The following is an 18,064-nucleotide window of genomic DNA, read 5'->3' as shown; positions in this document are numbered from 1 at the left end:
GTGGAGCTGAAGGCCACGTACGAAAGAATTGCAGAACACCCCAGGGTACGAAAATTGAGACAATTTCTGAGCAACGACGCAGGAAACAAATTAATGACCATATCAAGGAACGGAGGTTGCCAGATAATGAGAAACCCTGTTTTAAAGCGCTTAAGATCTCTATAGTGAGTGGCAACAATAACGGATTGTCCATCAATGGGAATATCGATGGAGTTCCTTGCAATATGATCATTGACACAGGAGCTAATGTTACCATCATTAGGAAAGATTTAGCTGAACAGTTTAAAGTTAAACTTATTTGGACGCCATCCTGTGTTACCCTTCAGACTGCGTCTGGTGACAAGATCGACATAACTGGGAAGTTAAACGTAAACATCACGTTTGGAAGTGCCGCCTACCATCACACGGCATATGTGGCGGATATTACAGATCCATGCATACTCGGCTTGGACTTTTTAAGGAAATACAATTTTTCCTTAGATTTCAAAAACAATAAGCTGCTTTCAGCATCTGATGGCATGACTATCCATCCTCAAAAGGGATCCTCGCCTGGAAATGTCGACGCCTTGTCCGAAAGATCCAGCTCGGGAAGCTGCCGAAATCATACCAGGGTCGAAAAGAAACGCAAGACTACCAGCTATTCTCCATCCCAGAAGCTCTTCGGTCGAGACCTTCGTCTGCCTTGTGACCGCCTGTTTAGTCGCCTGGATGCGCCTTCATCGCCTGAGGAACACATCCAAGACGCCCAGGCCCGGTTTGAGGGGATGCACCGTTCTGCACGAAAGCGAGTCAACTTGGCGACGGAGAAAATGAAGACCAGATGCGACACAAGAGCTACTAGACATAGATCAAACAAAGGAGACAAGGTGTGGTTGTGGAACCCGATTCAACGAAAAGGATGAGTCCTAAATTACAGTCACCTTCGGATGGTCCATATACAGTGCTGAACACGAATGACGTCGTGGTTCGGATCCGTGAGTCTTCGAACTCTTACGACAGTTTAGCTCATTACTATGGCCATAGTACATAATGTAAATAATTGTAAATAGTATCAGACCATGGTCCTTTATGTTTTAAAATGTATATTTCATTTGATTTGTATTTAGTATTTGTTTTGTATTTAGTATTTGATAGCATTTGATTTGTTTAAGTTAGTTGTTGCATTTATTGTTCATGTTGTTTGATATTGTTGCGTGCGTATGGGTTCGTTATGAAATGAATGCACAAGTCCGATGAAAAATGAACAAAAATTTATTATTATCACAACAAAAAAATGCTTAAATTTTCTCAAATTATCATGCAGTATTACAATATCTCACAGTAGTTTTCTTTTAACTACTCAAATGTCCAATAGAACGTAATTCAAAACAGCTAAAGAACGCTAACCCGCCAATTCGCTACAATCAACAACAGTAGTTTTCTAAACAACAACAAACTAAGCAACTACTACAAACTGAGATGTTTTCCTCCTTTTATAAGATTTTAAAATCACGCGCTAGAATTTTCCAGTACTTTCTCGAAATCAAAAAGTGATATTTCTTTATTTAATGCACGCGCTCTTGTATTTTCAATTTTTCCGGCTTAGCTTTCTTTTAATATTCGTCACGCGCTGCACTGCGCGAGAAATAAAACCATTTAATTTATAATTGAACTAACATTAGCTTTTTAAATACCAAATTCGTAACACTGCCCCCTTCCCAAGGACTGCACGTCCCGGGCAGTACAATCCCTGGACAGGAAGCTAAACTTACAACCGTGGCATAAATGCAACTGAGGCATAAACATTACATTACAATATCAAACAATATAAACAATAAATGCAATAACTAACTTAAACAAATCAAATGCTATCAAATACTAAATGCAAATCAAATACTAAATACAAATCAAATCAAATACACATTTATAAACAAAAAGGACCATGGTCTTATACTATTTACAATTATTTACATTACGTACTATGGCCATAGTAATGAGCTAACCTGTCGTAATGAACGACTTTAGGTTTAGAGTTCGAAGACTTACGAATCCGAACCACGACGTCATTCAGCCTTTTTAGGACTGTATACGGGCCATCCCAAGGTGACTGTAATTTCGGACAAAGTCCTTTCCGTCGAGTCGGATTCCACAACCACACCTTGTCTCCTTCGTGGAACTGATGTTCAGTAGCTCTTGTGTCGTAGCGGGTCTTCATCTTCTCCGTCGCTAAGTTGACTCGCTCTCGTGCAAAGTTGTGCATCACTTCAAACCGGGCCTGGAGATCTTGATTATATTGTTCAGACTATGAAGGAGCATCCGGAGGGCGGCCAAACAATAGATCACAAGGCAGACGAAGGTCACGACCGAAGAGCATCTGTGATGGAGAATAGCCGGTAGTCTCGTGGACAGCACTGCGGTAAGCCAGTAAAAAGAGTGGTAATTTCTTGTCCCAGTCCTGTTGGTTACTGGAAACCACTAATGAGAGGTTATTAAGGATGGTTCGATTGAACCTCTCTACCATGCCGTCCGACTGGGGATGCAATGGCGTCGTTTGAGTTTTGTCAATGCCAAGTAGTTTGCATAGTTCTTTGAATACTGCCGAGGCAAAATTCCTTCCCTGATCGGAATGTAACTGAAGAGGCACTCCGAACCTGGAAATCCAGTGCTGTATCATTACCTCAGCTACTGTGACTGCCTCTTGATCAGGAATAGGATAAGCTTCAGGCCACCTGGTGAAGTAATCAATGACAACGAGTATGTATTTGTTGCGATCAGCAGTTCGTGGCAGAGGTCCCAGGATATCAAAGGCGATACGTTCAAAAGGCGCACCTACGTTGTAACGTTGCAGTCTGACTCGGCTGCGTTTCCTCGGTCCTTTCCGACCTGCACAGGCATCGCAAGATCGGCACCACTTTTGCACGTCATTCTTTGCATTATTCCAGTAAAAGCGCTCACGAACTCTCTGTAAGGTCTTCATAATTCCAAAGTGACCTCCTGTAGGGCTGTTATGTAGTTCTTTGAGGACATCAGGAATGCGGGATCTTGGAAGTATAAGTTGCCATCGGAACGTCTTCCCATCATCCGATTCAAATTTCCAGTATAAGACGCCGTTTCGAATGTGAAGTGAATCCCAGAGTGCCCAATATTGTTTGGTTGTAGGACTACAAATAGAAATGTCCTGCCATGTAGGTTTTCTGTTTGATGACTCTATTAAATCAAGTATGGGTTTAATGTCGCGGTCTTCCAGCTGGTCTTTCCTGGCTTCATCATCACTCCACGGGTCTCGATCAGCCGATGTTGATGTTGTAATTTGACTTGCGACCGGAGTCAGCACCTCGTATTTCGCTTCCACCCTGGAACAATATCGGCAGCTTTCTTGGCAAGGTCTTCTAGACAAGGCGTCGGCGTTTCCGTGTGATGATCCCTTACGATGACGGATAGTGATGTCATATTCTTGGAGTCTCTGTATCCACCTGGCTATTTGACCCTCAGGATTCTTGAAATTTAAAAGCCAGGTCAATGATGCATGATCGGTGCGGAGCAGGAATTTTCTGCCGTATAGATAGTGATGGAACTGTTCTACAGCTTTGACTATGGCGAGCAACTCTTTTCTGGTGACACAATAATTCCTCTCCGGTTTAGACAGGCACTTGCTCCAGTATGCCACTACACGTTCTTGGCCGTCTATTTCTTGGGACAAAACAGCACCAACACTTTCATTACTCGCGTCGGTGTCGAGAATAAATGGTCGGTCAAGCTACGTCAGGATTGGAGCAGATGTTAAAGCTTCCTTTAAGTTGTTAAATGCATCCTCGCATTCCTTTGTCCACAAGAATCTTTGCTTGCTCTCTGTCAGCTTGTGAAGTGGTCTTGCGATGGAAGAAAAGTCCTTCACGAATTTCCTATAGTAGGTGCAAAGCTCTAGGAAGCTTCTCAGCTGATGGACATTTTCGGGACGTTTCCAGGATTTAAAGGCTGATACCTTTTCAGGATCCGTGCGCACACCTTCTGCAGAGATGACATGTCCCAGGTAAGTCATTTCCTTTCGGAAGAATTTGCATTTAGCGGGACTCAGCTTCAGATTGGCTTCTTTCAGTTTCTGAAGCACCTTCCTAAGATTTTCTAAATGTTCTTCAAAACTTTTTCCGACGATGATGATGTCGTCCAGGTATATGAGGCAGGCTTCGTAGGAAAGGCCTTTCAAAACAATTTCCATAAGACGTTCGAATGTTGCCGGCGCATTACACAGTCCAAACGGCATAACCTTGAATTGCCAAAGCCCTTGTCCCGTAGTAAATGCCGTCTTTTCTCGGTCTTCAGGCTGTATTTCTACCTGCCAATACCCACTCTTTAAATCAAGTGTTGAGAACCACTTGCTGCCAGAAAGAGTGTCTAGAATGTCGTCAATTCTAGGAAGAGGGTAACTGTCTTTCTTCGTAACCTCATTCAACCGGCGATAGTCGACGCAAAATCTTGTTGAGCCGTCTTTCTTTCTGACTAGGACGATGGGAGATGCCCATGGACTTACTGAAGGCTCGATGACATCGCTTTCTTTCATATCTTTTAACAGTGTTCGCACCTCTTCCTGTTTAGCAAACGGTAGACGTCTTGGATGTTGCTTGATCGGGGGATGATCGCCGGTATCTATTCTATGTTGTGTCAAACTAGTTCGACCCACGTCAGAAGACGAGCGGGAGAAAACAACTTGAAGATCTTTAATGACGCGATCGGCAGCATTCCTCTCTTTATCGTTTAATTGCGCATTCTGCAATAACTCCGATGTAATTCTCTCTGAGGACACGGATTCTTGGATGTTACTCTTTCTTTCAACGGTGGTTACTGGAGTAGATGTTGCAACCACTTCACCCTTCTTAATAATTCTCCCCTTCTCAGTTACATTGGCGACTCTCACCGGGATAACCGTTCTGGATAGGTCGACGAGTGTTGAGGCTACTAGTACTCCTTTTGGGCTATTACAGTTATTGGGATATTCTATGATGCCGTAGCGGAAATTTCTGTTTTCGGCTATGGATCCAGGAAGTAAAATTTCTGTTCTTGCCGGTATTGTGATATTGTCTTGTGCTATGATTTTATGGACAGATTTAACTTCATCATTGACTCCAAATAACGCTATGTCCTCAGATGTAGAATGCAATTCGTTATTTTTAAAGTCCAAGGAAAAATTGTATTTCCTTAGAAAGTCCAATCCGAGTATGCAAGAATCAGTGATCTCTGCTACATATGCCGTGTGATGGTAAGCGGCACTTCCAAACGTGATGTTAGCATTTACTTTTCCATCGATGTTGATCTTCTCACCGGACACAGTCTGTAGGGTAACGCAGGGCGGCGTCCAGATAAGTTTGCTTCCCAGTTGTTGAGCCAAATCTTTTCGGATGATGGTAACGTTGGCTCCTGTATCTATCGTCATATTGCAGGGAACTCCATTAATATGTCCTATTATGAAAAGTCCATTACTGCCGCCTCTCACTGCAGAAATCTGAAGCGCTTTAAACTGGGGCTTTTCATGATCTGGCAACCTCCGACCCGCGAGATGGCCACTAATTAGTTTCCCTGCTGTTTGTTAGGAGCGGTCTTAGCATGCGTGCCCTGGGGTGTTCTGCAGTTTCGTCGGATGTGTCCTTCAGCACCGCAGTTCCAGCACTTTACGGTCAGTTTCTTGTCACCAATATTCTGTCTCAAGGCGTTCAGTTGTCTAGTTAAATCGTCTAGACGAGCAGTGACTTGATCCCCTGGCTCCTGGACTTGAGCAGCTCTGACTGGATGGCGGTCTCGACGGGTGGCTTGCTGGGCTGCCTCAAATTTCATGGCATACACTAAAGCGCTTTTCAGATCTTTAACATCCGCCATTCGCAGTGCTTTCTGTATTTCAGGGTCTCGGATGCCATCGATGAAATATTGCAGGGACAGGATTTCCCTTGTTTCTGTCGGGCACTCCGAAAAGGCGTGATGTGACAGCCTTTCAACATCCGTGGCGAGCTCCTGAAGCGTTTCGGTGAGCTTCTGTTGACGAGATTTTAATTGGAGCCTGCTGTAGTCTTTTAAACATTTCTCGCCGAAGCGCAGCTCCAAAGCGCCGCATAGAGCTTCGAAATCTAGCCTTTGATTTTCGGGAAGCGTCTGCAGGATATCCGCTGCGTCTGCTCTCAGAGAAGCGGCGAGATGACAGGCCTTAGCTTGGGAATCCCATCCATTCGCATCCGCAACGATAGGAAATTGTGTCCTATACACCTGCCAGGAGGTCTTCCCATCATATGTAGATAGTTTCAGAACGGAACGAGCAGGCATCGATAAAAATTTGAAACCTTCCGGATTGCTACCTGCCGTCGCTACGAATTTCTTTAAATCATCAACTTCTTTGGTGACCGCAGAAACTCTATCATTAATTTGTTGTTCCACGGCAGAAACTCTCTCTTTTATTTCTTCTTTTACCGAAGAAACTTTTTCTTCAAAGTTTCCAACTTTATTCTCAACTGCGTCAATTCTGCCTTCCATAACCTCGAATTTGTTTTCTATTACGCTGGTAATTTCTCTTTTCATCTCTTCTTGTCTTGCTTCAATCTTTTCCTGTCCTGCTTCAATCTTTTCCTGATTACATTTCATCTCTGCTTTCATTTCTTCTTTAAACGAGGCAAACGCTGATAGCAGCTGTCTTAATTGCTCTTCCATCGCTCTTGTGATTGGCATTCAAATCCCACTTCTGACACCAAAAATTGTTGCGTGCGTACGGGTTCGTTATGAAACGAATGCACAAGTCCGATGAAAAATGAACAAAAATTTATTATTATCACAACAAAAAAAATGCTTAAATTTTCTCAAATTATCATGCAGTATTACAATATCTCACAGTAGTTTTCTTTTAACTACTCAAATGTCCAATAGAACGTAATTCAAAACAGCTAAAGAACGCTAATCCGCGAATTCGCTACAATCAACAACAGTAGTTTTTTAAACAACAACAAACTAAGCAACTACTACAAACTGAGATGTTTTCCTCCTTTTATAAGATTTTAAAATCACGCGCTAGAATTTTCCAATACTTTCTCGAAATCAAAAAGAGATATTTATTTATTTAATGCACGCGCTCTTGTATTTTCAATTTTTCCGGCTTAGCTTTCTTTTAATATTCGTCACGCGCTGCACTGCGCGAGAAATAAAACCATTTAATTTATAATTGAACTAACATTAGCTTTTTAAATACCAAATTCGTAACAATATTGTGATGTAATGTTTATGCCTCAGCTGCATTTATGCCACAGTTGTAAGTTTAGCTTCCTGCCCGGGACGTGCAGTCCTTGGGAAGGGGGCAGTGTTACGAATTTGGTATTTAAAAAGCTAATGTTAGTTCAATTATAAATTAAATGGTTTTATTTCTCGCGCAGTGCAGCGCGTGACGAATATTAAAAGAAAGCTAAGCCGGAAAATTGAAAATACAAGAGCGCGTGCATTAAATAAATAAATATCTCTTTTTTTATTTCGAGAAAATACTGGAAAATTCTAGCGCGTGATTTTAAAATCTTATAAAAGAAGGAAAACATCTCAGTTTGTAGTAGTTGCTTAGTTTGTTGTTGTTTAGAAAACTACTGTTGTTGATTGTAGCGAATTCGCGGATTAGCGTTCTTTAGCTGTTTTGAATTACGTTCTATTGGACATTTGAGTAGTTAAAAGAAAACTACTGTGAGATATTGTAATACTGCATGATAATTTGAGAAAATTTAAGCATTTTTGTTGTGATAATAATAAATTTTTGTTCATTTTTCATCGGACTTGTGCATTCATTTCATAACGAACCCGTACACACTCAACAATATTCATCTTTGTTTTCACGTTCATAGCATTTTTTACTACCAATGATTACAGTTCGCCAACATAATACTCAACAAGTAGCTCTTCGCGGCCAAACCTTGTTTTTAGGCAATCAACAGCTTTTGCATAGTTATCAGCAGCTATCTACAATTTTTCTGGCTCTACTGCTAAATGTCATGCATTAGATGATGTTGGTTATTTAGGATTGGCATATATATATAACATTCTCAAAAGAATCATCCACTTCTATCAAAAATACATTATGGCAATATACAAAAAGAAAACTTTATTAAAGAAAATCAGACATAAGAAATCTTACCACATTCTACCAAACCATAATAATGAAAAAAAAACTCTCTCTTCCAGATACATTTTTAACTCATTCTTTTTTACAATTTAATATCAATGTTGCCAAAATATTAAAACTTTAAATTATGCTTTATAAACAAATACTATCAGATGAGATATTGAAATGTATCGTCACAACCAATCGACACATTATTATGAAATTTACTGAACTGACTCCAAAATAGGAGCTGGTCTTTCACTTCCCCGCTGAATTTCACTAATTCTATTTTGGGGAGCTTTAATCTTGTTTTTTCTCCTGTATTTGTCCCCAACGGTTCGCTAAAATTTGAAAGGTTATCAAGACTTTCTTCGCTACGAATACTAGCTGTATTTAATGCTTCTTTATATTCTTCAATTTTCTCGTATTCAACATTAAAATCTTCAGATTTGCCATCTATTAAAGCAAGGCAAATTTTATCATCGTTATGAAATGAAATCAGCCAAATCTGTAGCAATTCGCTCTGAAGAAAAAAATTTAATTCCAATTTCGTCACGTTTTAAATTTGGTTAATTTAAATACGCTATTTGCAAATTGTTGCCTTTAGTGAAGGTTGCTCTAGCAGAAGTTCTTCTTTTAATAATATTCTCCATAATACTTAAACCAATCAAATTGAATATTAGCAAATTCACTGACCTTTACCTTTAAACATCACGTCAATACACCATCACACCACTGTCGTTGTTGCCAAGTCTACTTTCGCACATATGTGGAAGATACAACATCCTCCCACCCTGAGTTTCTCTCTAGAATTCGAAAACCTTACCGAAATACCAAGACGCAGCGACTTTGCCTCTGGGCCGGCCCTTTGTACTTCCGGTAGGAACTGGTTTTTCAGAAAAATTTCTTACTGAGTTTCACGTTAATAGACCTGAAGAGGGTTTAAGTGATCATCTATAACAATTCTTATCGTGTCGGAAAATTTCGAATGCTTAATAATATCATAAAAATTTTAATAACAATCTGTGATTTATTCTTCTGTAATAAAGCTTATGAGCTACATATGTTTTTTGATTATGCTATTTATGATCTTTTAATGATACTTTGTATATCTTGTTTATAAACGTTTATTAAAATTAGATCATTTGCAGAATTATACTATAATTTTTCCACAAAATCTTAAATGCCAATTGTAAGTCTCTAATTTTAATGAATACAGTGAGTTTCATTGATATAGAGTGGCTAAAGTTCACGAATCGGAGAGCTGATTAAAAAGAATAATGATTCTATTTCTTCTAATATTTTTCCGTCAATAACTGTTTTGAGTTAAAAAGTTTTTTTAATTTTATTGTATCCTAGAGAAATAGTGGCTGCTAATCCATTTTTTTGACAAGCCACCGACTGTTTATCGCAATTGTAATCTGAAGTGAATATTTTACGTGACTGAATTGTGGTTACTGTTGTCGGGTTCGGATCCACCTCCAAGTTTTGATTTGTACCGGTTGGTATTATAAGTAAATAATAACGGAACCAATCAGCACATACACGGGTAGTGGCGGACAAATGTGTTACAACTGGCAGTAATTTTTTTAATGCATAATGTAATTTTTCTAGACATTGACGTGTTTTATAGAAATGTATTTATCGTTTAATTTAATTCATGTATTGAACATTACTGTAAAGACGTGCAGAATTCTTATTTATAGGCATCACCAAGTGATGGTGTAAAAATATTGTTTGTAGTTTCGAAAGGTACGTATCAAATACTTATATTCATATGAAACTGTTATTTTGCGTGAATTATTGCTATGGTTTTTAGCTGTGGATGTTAATCCAAGATGTCATTTAATAATAGTTTATCTGTCGCTAAATATATTCGATGTGTGATTGTACCTGCGGTTTCGTCTTGAAAAAATCATGCCAAAAGCCTCCCTTGTGTGGCTGAAAAATGCCGTTAGGAAAATTTGTTTTTATTCTGTATTTTTCACTTTTGTCACTAAATTACAGTTTGATAATGATTTTTATAAATACTCTGGTATAGCCAAAATTTTGTTCAAAAACGTGGGATATTTTGTGAAAGAAGGGACATTTTAAAAATTGGATAAATCAATTATAAAAGTTTCTTATTTTGTGTTGTACTTTATTTAAGAGGCTAGTTTAAAAATCCATTAACTGTAGCAAGTTCTAATATAAAAAAGAATTGCAAATCACAAATGTTCTTAAATCGAAGCATCGCATCTGTAAAAGATACACTATAATGAAGTTCATATTTTAGATTCATGAACATATTAATTTTTTTTTTTCTTTTTCTGATGTTAGGACCAGTATGAGAGATATCCTTAAAACATGTCTTTATGATAGTTAAAAAGGTCATGTTCCAAATTTTTCCTTTTCTTCTCCATGCAAGATACATTTATTAATGAAAATAACTACACTGGATCTTGGCAAAGCCAAATAAATTAAGTATTTCAGATTTTTATTATCTCCTGCTTTGTCATTTGTCACTGAAATTTTCATCATTCAACCATATTTTTCTTTCATATCTTTTGTCACTGATTTTTCAACAGCATTAGATTTACCCCAACATCAGATTAGCCAAATTGTGTTATACTTTCTTCATAAAAATATAGCTGTTTTTTATATTCTTTTGAATTATAGCTACATTTATTTTCAGTTGATTCAAACCATAGACTAGAGAGGTATGAAAAACTGTATATATTACTCCTGAATGTATTCAGTGCAGATATCATAGAAATCTGTTGATTTGACATTGGAAATTTTCTACTGTAATGTACCCCCCTTTTTTTAGTTGTAACTGATTTTCCACATTCTCCTTCCTTCAATTAAAATTTTTTACCAGATTTCATCTTCCATTTCAGTTACTATAACATTTTGCTTTAAAATATCTGTTATACCATTATGTGCTCCAATATACATTTAAAAATATTAACAAAGCTTTGGAACTAATTAGTAAGGAAATGTAGAACTGAAATTGAATTTGCTCAGAAATGTTTTAGAACATTTTTGAGTGAAAAGGAAATACTATGATTACAATGAAAGGAAAATGCTAATCATAGTCTTGAATGCAAGTAAAATAGCCATCTTGTCTTGCTATTGTTGAAAGCAGTTTTACAATGTGTATTGATAAATTCACAAAATGATTTGAGTTTCTGAATTTTTCGTGATAAATATAATTTCTTTACACATTAGTAGTACATCTTTTTACCAGCTTTTCAGTGTCATGAATCTAGTTATAAGAAATCAGCTGTTCACAAATTGGTCTACTATGTTTTGTTAATTAATCACTAGTAGCATCATGGTTAAAAGAATAAGTTATGTTTTGCATTACATCCCCAGAACAATATTTGAAAACAAAGACATTTTAAATAAATTTGGGACAGTGAGAAATTGAATAATAATAATAATAATAATAATAATAACAACAATAAAGGGGGGGCTGTATCTAGTGGATGAATAGGAACCTTTTATTATGCAATTCATTTTTAAGTTTCTAAACTTTGAGGCACAAAGAAAATAGGGCATAGTTTAATCTATTTTCTCTCATATGCAGCCAAGTGGGAATGTAACTCAATACTAGCATTTTGACCCTGGTTAAAATCCTGGTTAAAAGCGAATAGACTGGTTGCATAACAGTTTTTAAGTGTAAATAGGAATACATGTCATTTTCTCTTAGAAAGTCTTTCATGAAGGCATCTTTTCTCTGAGATGGATAGGCCATGAGTCAAGTGCTTTGCCATAATCTAATTAATATTAATCCGTAATATATTTTTGTGTTTTTAACTGCCTTTTTCATATTGGAATATGGATTTATGAAAGCATTCTCAACCTAAATAATTTGTAGGATGTTATAAGATTTTATGTAATTGATTTTCATTAGGAAGAGAAGATTTTATTTGAAATTGTTTTTATTGCATCTAAAGACTTGACTATCACTTCCACATTTGCATTAGCTAAAAATATTTGTCAAAGCTTATTTTATTTTTTAAATTATTGTATATACTTAAAATGTAATTTATAGGAATATCTTTCCTAGCTCTAGCTTTGTCTTCCTGTTCTATATAAATTTTAGCTGTGAGTAAAAAGGAACAGCTACAAATAACAAAACTGTTACCTTAAACATACACAAGAATGTGGTCCAGCAATGCTAAGTATATAAGATTATTAATTATTCATCCTAAGCTCTTTTCTTCTAAACAACCTGGCTGCATTGGGATTTGTAGGCCTTTTTATATTTGTAATATAAATATGAGGAAGTTTTTCCATAGAAAATCATATACAAAGGCATCTCATCTTAAATTTTTAAATATACCTTACAGTCTTTTGCATTATCAGTTAACCCCTTAACTGCCGCGGGCGTATATATACGCCTTGCTCAGCCGATGCGTTAACTGCCCCAGATGCGCAGCCGATGAGTTAACTTTGCGAATAATTTTAGGTGTAGCAGCGCAAAGCAAATGATAGCAGTTTGGAAGGACGTATATATACACCTGGGGCAGTTAACGCATCGGCTGAGCAAGGTGTATATATACGCCCGCGGCAGTTAAGGGGTTAAACAACCAGAAGAATGCATTTTCATGTATTCATTTGCATTTTTTAACATTGTGAAATTTAATATGAAATTTATTATCTTTAACATTAACTGGATCTTTTTAGCTGTTTTTTTTTTTTTTTTTTTTTTTTTTTTTTTTTTTTTTTTTCCTGTGGAATTTAAAGCTTCCATAAAATAAAATTTTATATTTTTATTTTGTAATTAATGGTAATTATATGCCACTTCCTTGTTGATTTGATCTGATCTGTGCAGAGATATTTTTAGTTGAGAATTCATTTATTATAACGGAGCACATAAAGGCTATTTCATAAACGTATTAAATGGTGTAATAGGAATTGTGCCTAAAGTGAAATAAGTATAATTTAAGTAGGCTGTTGAAGTCTTTATCAATTTCTTAGTGCAGAAATTTAATTAAATTTCAGTCCTCCTTGTGCAGATTTGACTTTCTTATGCAGAATTCTTTTTTGTGCGTATGGATGTATACTATACCTTTCCCTGTGTTATGATGAACTGTATAATTTAGTTTGTGTTGCCAAAATTAAAGACAGTGTAGCTGATGAGCTTAAAAAAAAAAAAAAAAAAGAATACACCTTTCATCAGAGGTGTGTTTTTTTTAACTGATAAACTGATACTGTCTTGATAAGTAAGCACTCTGCCATAATAACGTAACCTAACCAACTGATAAGAGAGAAAAAAATATCAGTTGAGCTTTGATTTTGTCTTTTGTTGTTATTTAATATTTTTTAAAATCTATTTGTATGTAGCAAATTACATTTCAAGATTTAAATGTCAGTATTTTAATTTTGTTAGATATAAAATCTATTTTATTAGATATACAGGTATAAAATAGAATGTTTTTATTTTCATCTTTTTTATAAAAAGTTTCTCAAGTAAACGTGTTTGAGTTAAAATAATGCACCAGATGATGATTATTAGAGGAGTTAAAGCAACAAAAATCAGTATAATTATGCTTTAATTCCTCTAAAACGGAAGTGTGTTTTTATAGCAAAATTGCAATTTTTTTTACTTATAATTGATCTACTCATAGTAATCAAAGATGTTAAATTAAAAATATAATATAATGTATGTATTTTTTGTATGTTTCTAACTTTTATGTACTAAATATTTCCAGTAAGGTAGTTTTTCGACTTTTTATAACTAGCTTCTCCTTTATTAAAATAATCATTTGGGCTGTCAAATAAAATCTATAATGCATGAGGTATCCCACATTCCTTAAAAACTGTCACAGATATAAAATAGCATTAAAGGCTTCTTTTTCTTTTATTTGATTATATTTAACATGAGCATTAATTACTAGAATAGCCAAAATATGGATCTGTTACAAGAAGCATCTTTTAGAAGTAAGAAAACTAACTGAAGGAAATTATGCCTTGTATCTAAATTTGCAAAGATGCCATTGAGCAGTGACATAGATTAGATCAGCGTGGTCAAACCCTCGGACTGCATGTGGCCCTCTTATTAATTTTGTTGGCACTAGGAAAAAACAGGGAAAAAATTTTAGTTAAATATTTGGAAAAACAAAAGACCCTTCTTACTGCTTTAAATAATAATTAACAAATATAAATAATTATATTAAATATAATAATTAAATAATAAAAATTATAAGGCTCAGACAACGAAAACTGTTTTAAATATTGTAAATTTAATAAGGAGAGGCAAAGCCCAGAGACGCAGAGCATTTATTACATTTGTGGACAATTTGGATGCTGAGTATGGTGACATTTTATTGTACTGTCAAGTGCATTGGCTGAGTGCTGGAAATTGTCTGTAACAGTTTTTTGGGTTGATGAATAAAATTCTTGCTTTTGTCAAAAAAGAAAACATTGGGCATGAGTATCAAGAAAAATTAGAAGAAATCCAGTTTTTAAATAATCTTACTTTTCTGACAGACTTAACAACCCATCTAAATGCTTTAAACTTGAAACTACAACGCAGAAAACAATATGTAGCCCAGCTTTATCTACATATTGAAGGCTTTTGCAAAAAACCTAATGTAATGCAAATTACACAGAAGGTAAATAATAATTAAGAATAAAAATTAAGAATATAGTTTTTAACAATACACCTGCATTAGTGAAAATATTGACAAAAAATTGTCCAGTAACAGTTAAAATTCAAGCAGCTTATATATATGTATATATCTATAATTACAAAAAAATTTTTTTAAAAACAAAATATAATCATGCCTAGTATTTTCACGCATATATATATATATATATAATTTTATATATATATATATATATAAAATTTGTAAAGAAAAACATTATAATTAATGAATTTTAAAATGTATTTAAAAAGGACTTAAATCCTGTGCCGTTGCTGTAAAGATAAATTTAATTTAATACAGAATATATAAATAAAAACTATCTCCTATAAAATGTAAAGTGAAATTTAGAAAACAATGTGTACTGTTATATACATATACTTCCGAAGTAAAGCAAATGCAAAGAAAAGAGGATTATTTCAAGAGTTAATACAAACATGACATGTAAAATTATTCTCTTCAGAAAATTAAGAATGTAATACTGAGAATCACAACAGCTAACCTCTTTATTCTACCTTTAAAGTATTGTGTAAATTAGTATATATTGATTATTAAAGAAAAAATGGAAATCAAGTTTAAGTTTTTAGACACCCGAGGTAAAATTGTGATGAAACTTTTTATATAAGTCCTCTGTACTTATATAAAAAGTTTCATCACTGCCACTTCCAAAGAGAAGAGCTGAAAACTAAGTGTATTTATATAGATTGAGTTAGGACTTCAGACTTGCTATCATTTCATTTTAAATTAAGACAGTAATATCAGAAACTGATCGTGGTGGGAACTTGTATGAGAAAGCAGACACAAAGAAAGAATTTAAGTATTTACTCATCTGTTTCACTCTTCCAATTTTTTTTTTTTTTTTTTTGAACATGTGCAGATGAGCTGATTCTTAAATTTTAGCCTACCACCCTCCACCTACAGTAGTGGCTGCAATAAATACAAAAAGTTTAATTATTACACCAGTTTTTATGAAACACATATTAAACTAAGTTAATTTTGACAGATAAGTGTAGTTAAGGAGTTCTTAATTTAATGTGAGAGGTGAAGTGTACTACATTGCTAGTAATATTCCATACTGCTCACACTGTATGTTGGAATATCCACACTGAAAAAAATGGCTGGCTAGCAGGTCCTTGCAGTGACTCAGAAAATCTGAAATTGCATTGGTGGACAATATTGCTTGCAATATGTGAAAGTTTCGTGTTCACTTACAAAAATGTATTGCTTGAAATCTTTTATTGGTTTCTTGCAAAACAGTAACCCACCTTAAAGACTATTTCTAGCACATATTCCTCACTTTTATAATTGCTTTCTTCTGCCCTGGTTCATGATTTCAGACTTATATCATCTTTACAGTTTCTGAATCTATATATAAGTATAATATAAAGACTAGTGGCATCTTTGTAATACATTCAAATATTCCTTAATGTAATTTTCATCCATTCTTAATGCAATTAGAACTTTAACCATGGGATTAGGCAAATCATAAAGCAAAAGTAAGCAGACCATACTTATTTTATCTTAAAACTCTAAATATTGAAATCTGTGACTGCATAAATCTTGGCCATAATTTAAAGCCATCCACTTTTTAGTGATGTTTCTACAGACTTAAACAACCTGTGGTTACGACAATAAACAATATCTTTCTTAAAACTTCTTAAAAACTCTTTAGCCATATTGATCTGCTAGAGTTAATTTAACATGTTTTATAAAATGGGTGCAATAAACTTTTTACATTCACATAAGTCATGTTTAACTTCTGAATGTCCAATATGACTTATGTGAATGTAATAAACTTTTTACATTCACATAAGTCATGTTTAACTTCTGAATGTCCAATATGACTTATGTGAATGTAAAAAGTTTATTGCACCCATTTTATAAGACAAACTAAAATTAACTCTAGCTTGAATTTCTGAGGTGGGGCACTGTGTGTCCATGATGGATGTTGTGCTAGAGTAGTACTGTGACGGAGTTGTACCTGTAAATATGTAGGTGAAATTCTGATGCTGTGTTCACTTTTCTCTGTCCCTGTCAGTAAGTTGAACAGGAAATGCACAAAATACAGACAAACTTTAGGGTGTCTAAAAATCCTTTTAAGTGTTTTAAAGTGCTGAAAAACAGCATAAGCTGCAACTAGTGCCATCAAACAATACTGGCAAGTAATTGTGGTGATCTGGTCTACCAACTACTAAGGGGTTAAAAACACTGGACTCTAGTAGTTTGACTTTGTTCAGATCTCTGCGAATGGGCTGGCTGCAATGGCGTTTTTGTGATTTCTCCTATTTGTAATATGAATATGAGCCAGTTTTCTATTATTAAGTCAACCATGGAAGCATCCCTTTGCTTAGGCAGATAGCCCTCATTTTCTTTTCCATTAACTAGATAACCCTAGTGGTAAGTCTGAAATTGCTGTAATGACAGTTAGTACTGGTTAAGTATTCCTGGACAAGTAATGATCACCCTGTGCTACATATATTTTTATATTAAATTGAAGTTCATAATAATTTTAGTATGAATTTTTGAAATTGTGTTTTAATAATATTTGCATTTACCTTTTCCTTTTTATTAAATAAAAATAATTTCTCAATATCTTTTAGATTGATGAAAAAGCATGAATCCCTTGAAAGATAATGAAGATGTTGCCTGCTTTGTTGTCACAAAGTTATCTTGGAAAGGAAGGTAAATAAATGTTCAACAGTCTTGCTAAATGCATTATGCAGTTGTCTCTGTTAATGCTGTAAATATTTAGGCAGTACATTACAAAGTCTGTAATCCTGAATGAAGTCCATTATCCAGAATGATCTATAATCCAGACCTCAAAGCCACAAAATTTTTTTTTTTTTTATGCTTTACGCATGTGCGTAATTCGTTTACGCATGCACATTTAATGTATAACGAACGGTATAAGGTAGGCTAAAATTATCTTTACTGATTCTAAGGCATTTCAATTAATGTTGCAGATTGCGCTGCTTAATCTTCTAAATGGATCCGCCTTATTATATTTTTCAGACTGTTAGAGCAGTTTTATAAAAATTAAGCTTGAACTTTTGATTATGTCAAAAAGAGTTTCCAATTCTGGAGCTGCCAAAGGATCTACAAAGCGAAAGCATGTTTTGATGTCCATTAAAAAAAAAGTGGAATTGCTGCAAAAAAATGGATAAAGGCATATCCGTCTCAAAATTTTGCAAGGAGTATGACATTGGAAATTCACATGTATATGACATAAGCAAAAAGGAACTTTTTGAATTTTTTGTGGATTCTTACACCCCACTTGCAATGAATAACAGAAAAAGGGGTTCATTATGCTAAAAGTGACGATCACGACAAAGTGATGATT

The 18,064-nt window shown here is 35.1% G+C and overlaps 1 protein-coding gene across 2 annotated transcripts in view; it reads left to right on the top strand.

The window, feature by feature from the left end:
- The first annotated feature begins 9,287 nt into the window (after window positions 1–9,287).
- The window catches only part of Rme-8 (receptor mediated endocytosis 8), a 196,094-nt gene continuing 187,317 nt past the window's right edge, over window positions 9,288–18,064 (top strand). Inside the window, exons 1-2 of one of the 2 annotated variants that reach the window (XM_085813925.1) lie at window positions 9,288–9,841; window positions 17,325–17,406. In XM_085813925.1, the coding sequence (XP_085670051.1) occupies window positions 17,339–17,406 (68 nt within the window). In that variant the 5' untranslated portion in view covers window positions 9,288–9,841; window positions 17,325–17,338. The remainder of the gene's footprint in view (window positions 9,842–17,324; window positions 17,407–18,064) is intronic. The other variant, XM_085813926.1, reaches the window with a different exon arrangement.

The sequence above is a fragment of the Stegodyphus dumicola genome, chromosome 3 (assembly GCF_044657685.1).
Source record: "Stegodyphus dumicola isolate Sdum_Otavi_A_Nest chromosome 3, ASM4465768v1".
Classification (NCBI taxonomy): domain Eukaryota; kingdom Metazoa; phylum Arthropoda; class Arachnida; order Araneae; family Eresidae; genus Stegodyphus; species Stegodyphus dumicola.
The sequence above is the reverse complement of the archived record's forward strand: the minus strand, read 5'-3'. Positions and strand labels throughout refer to the sequence as shown.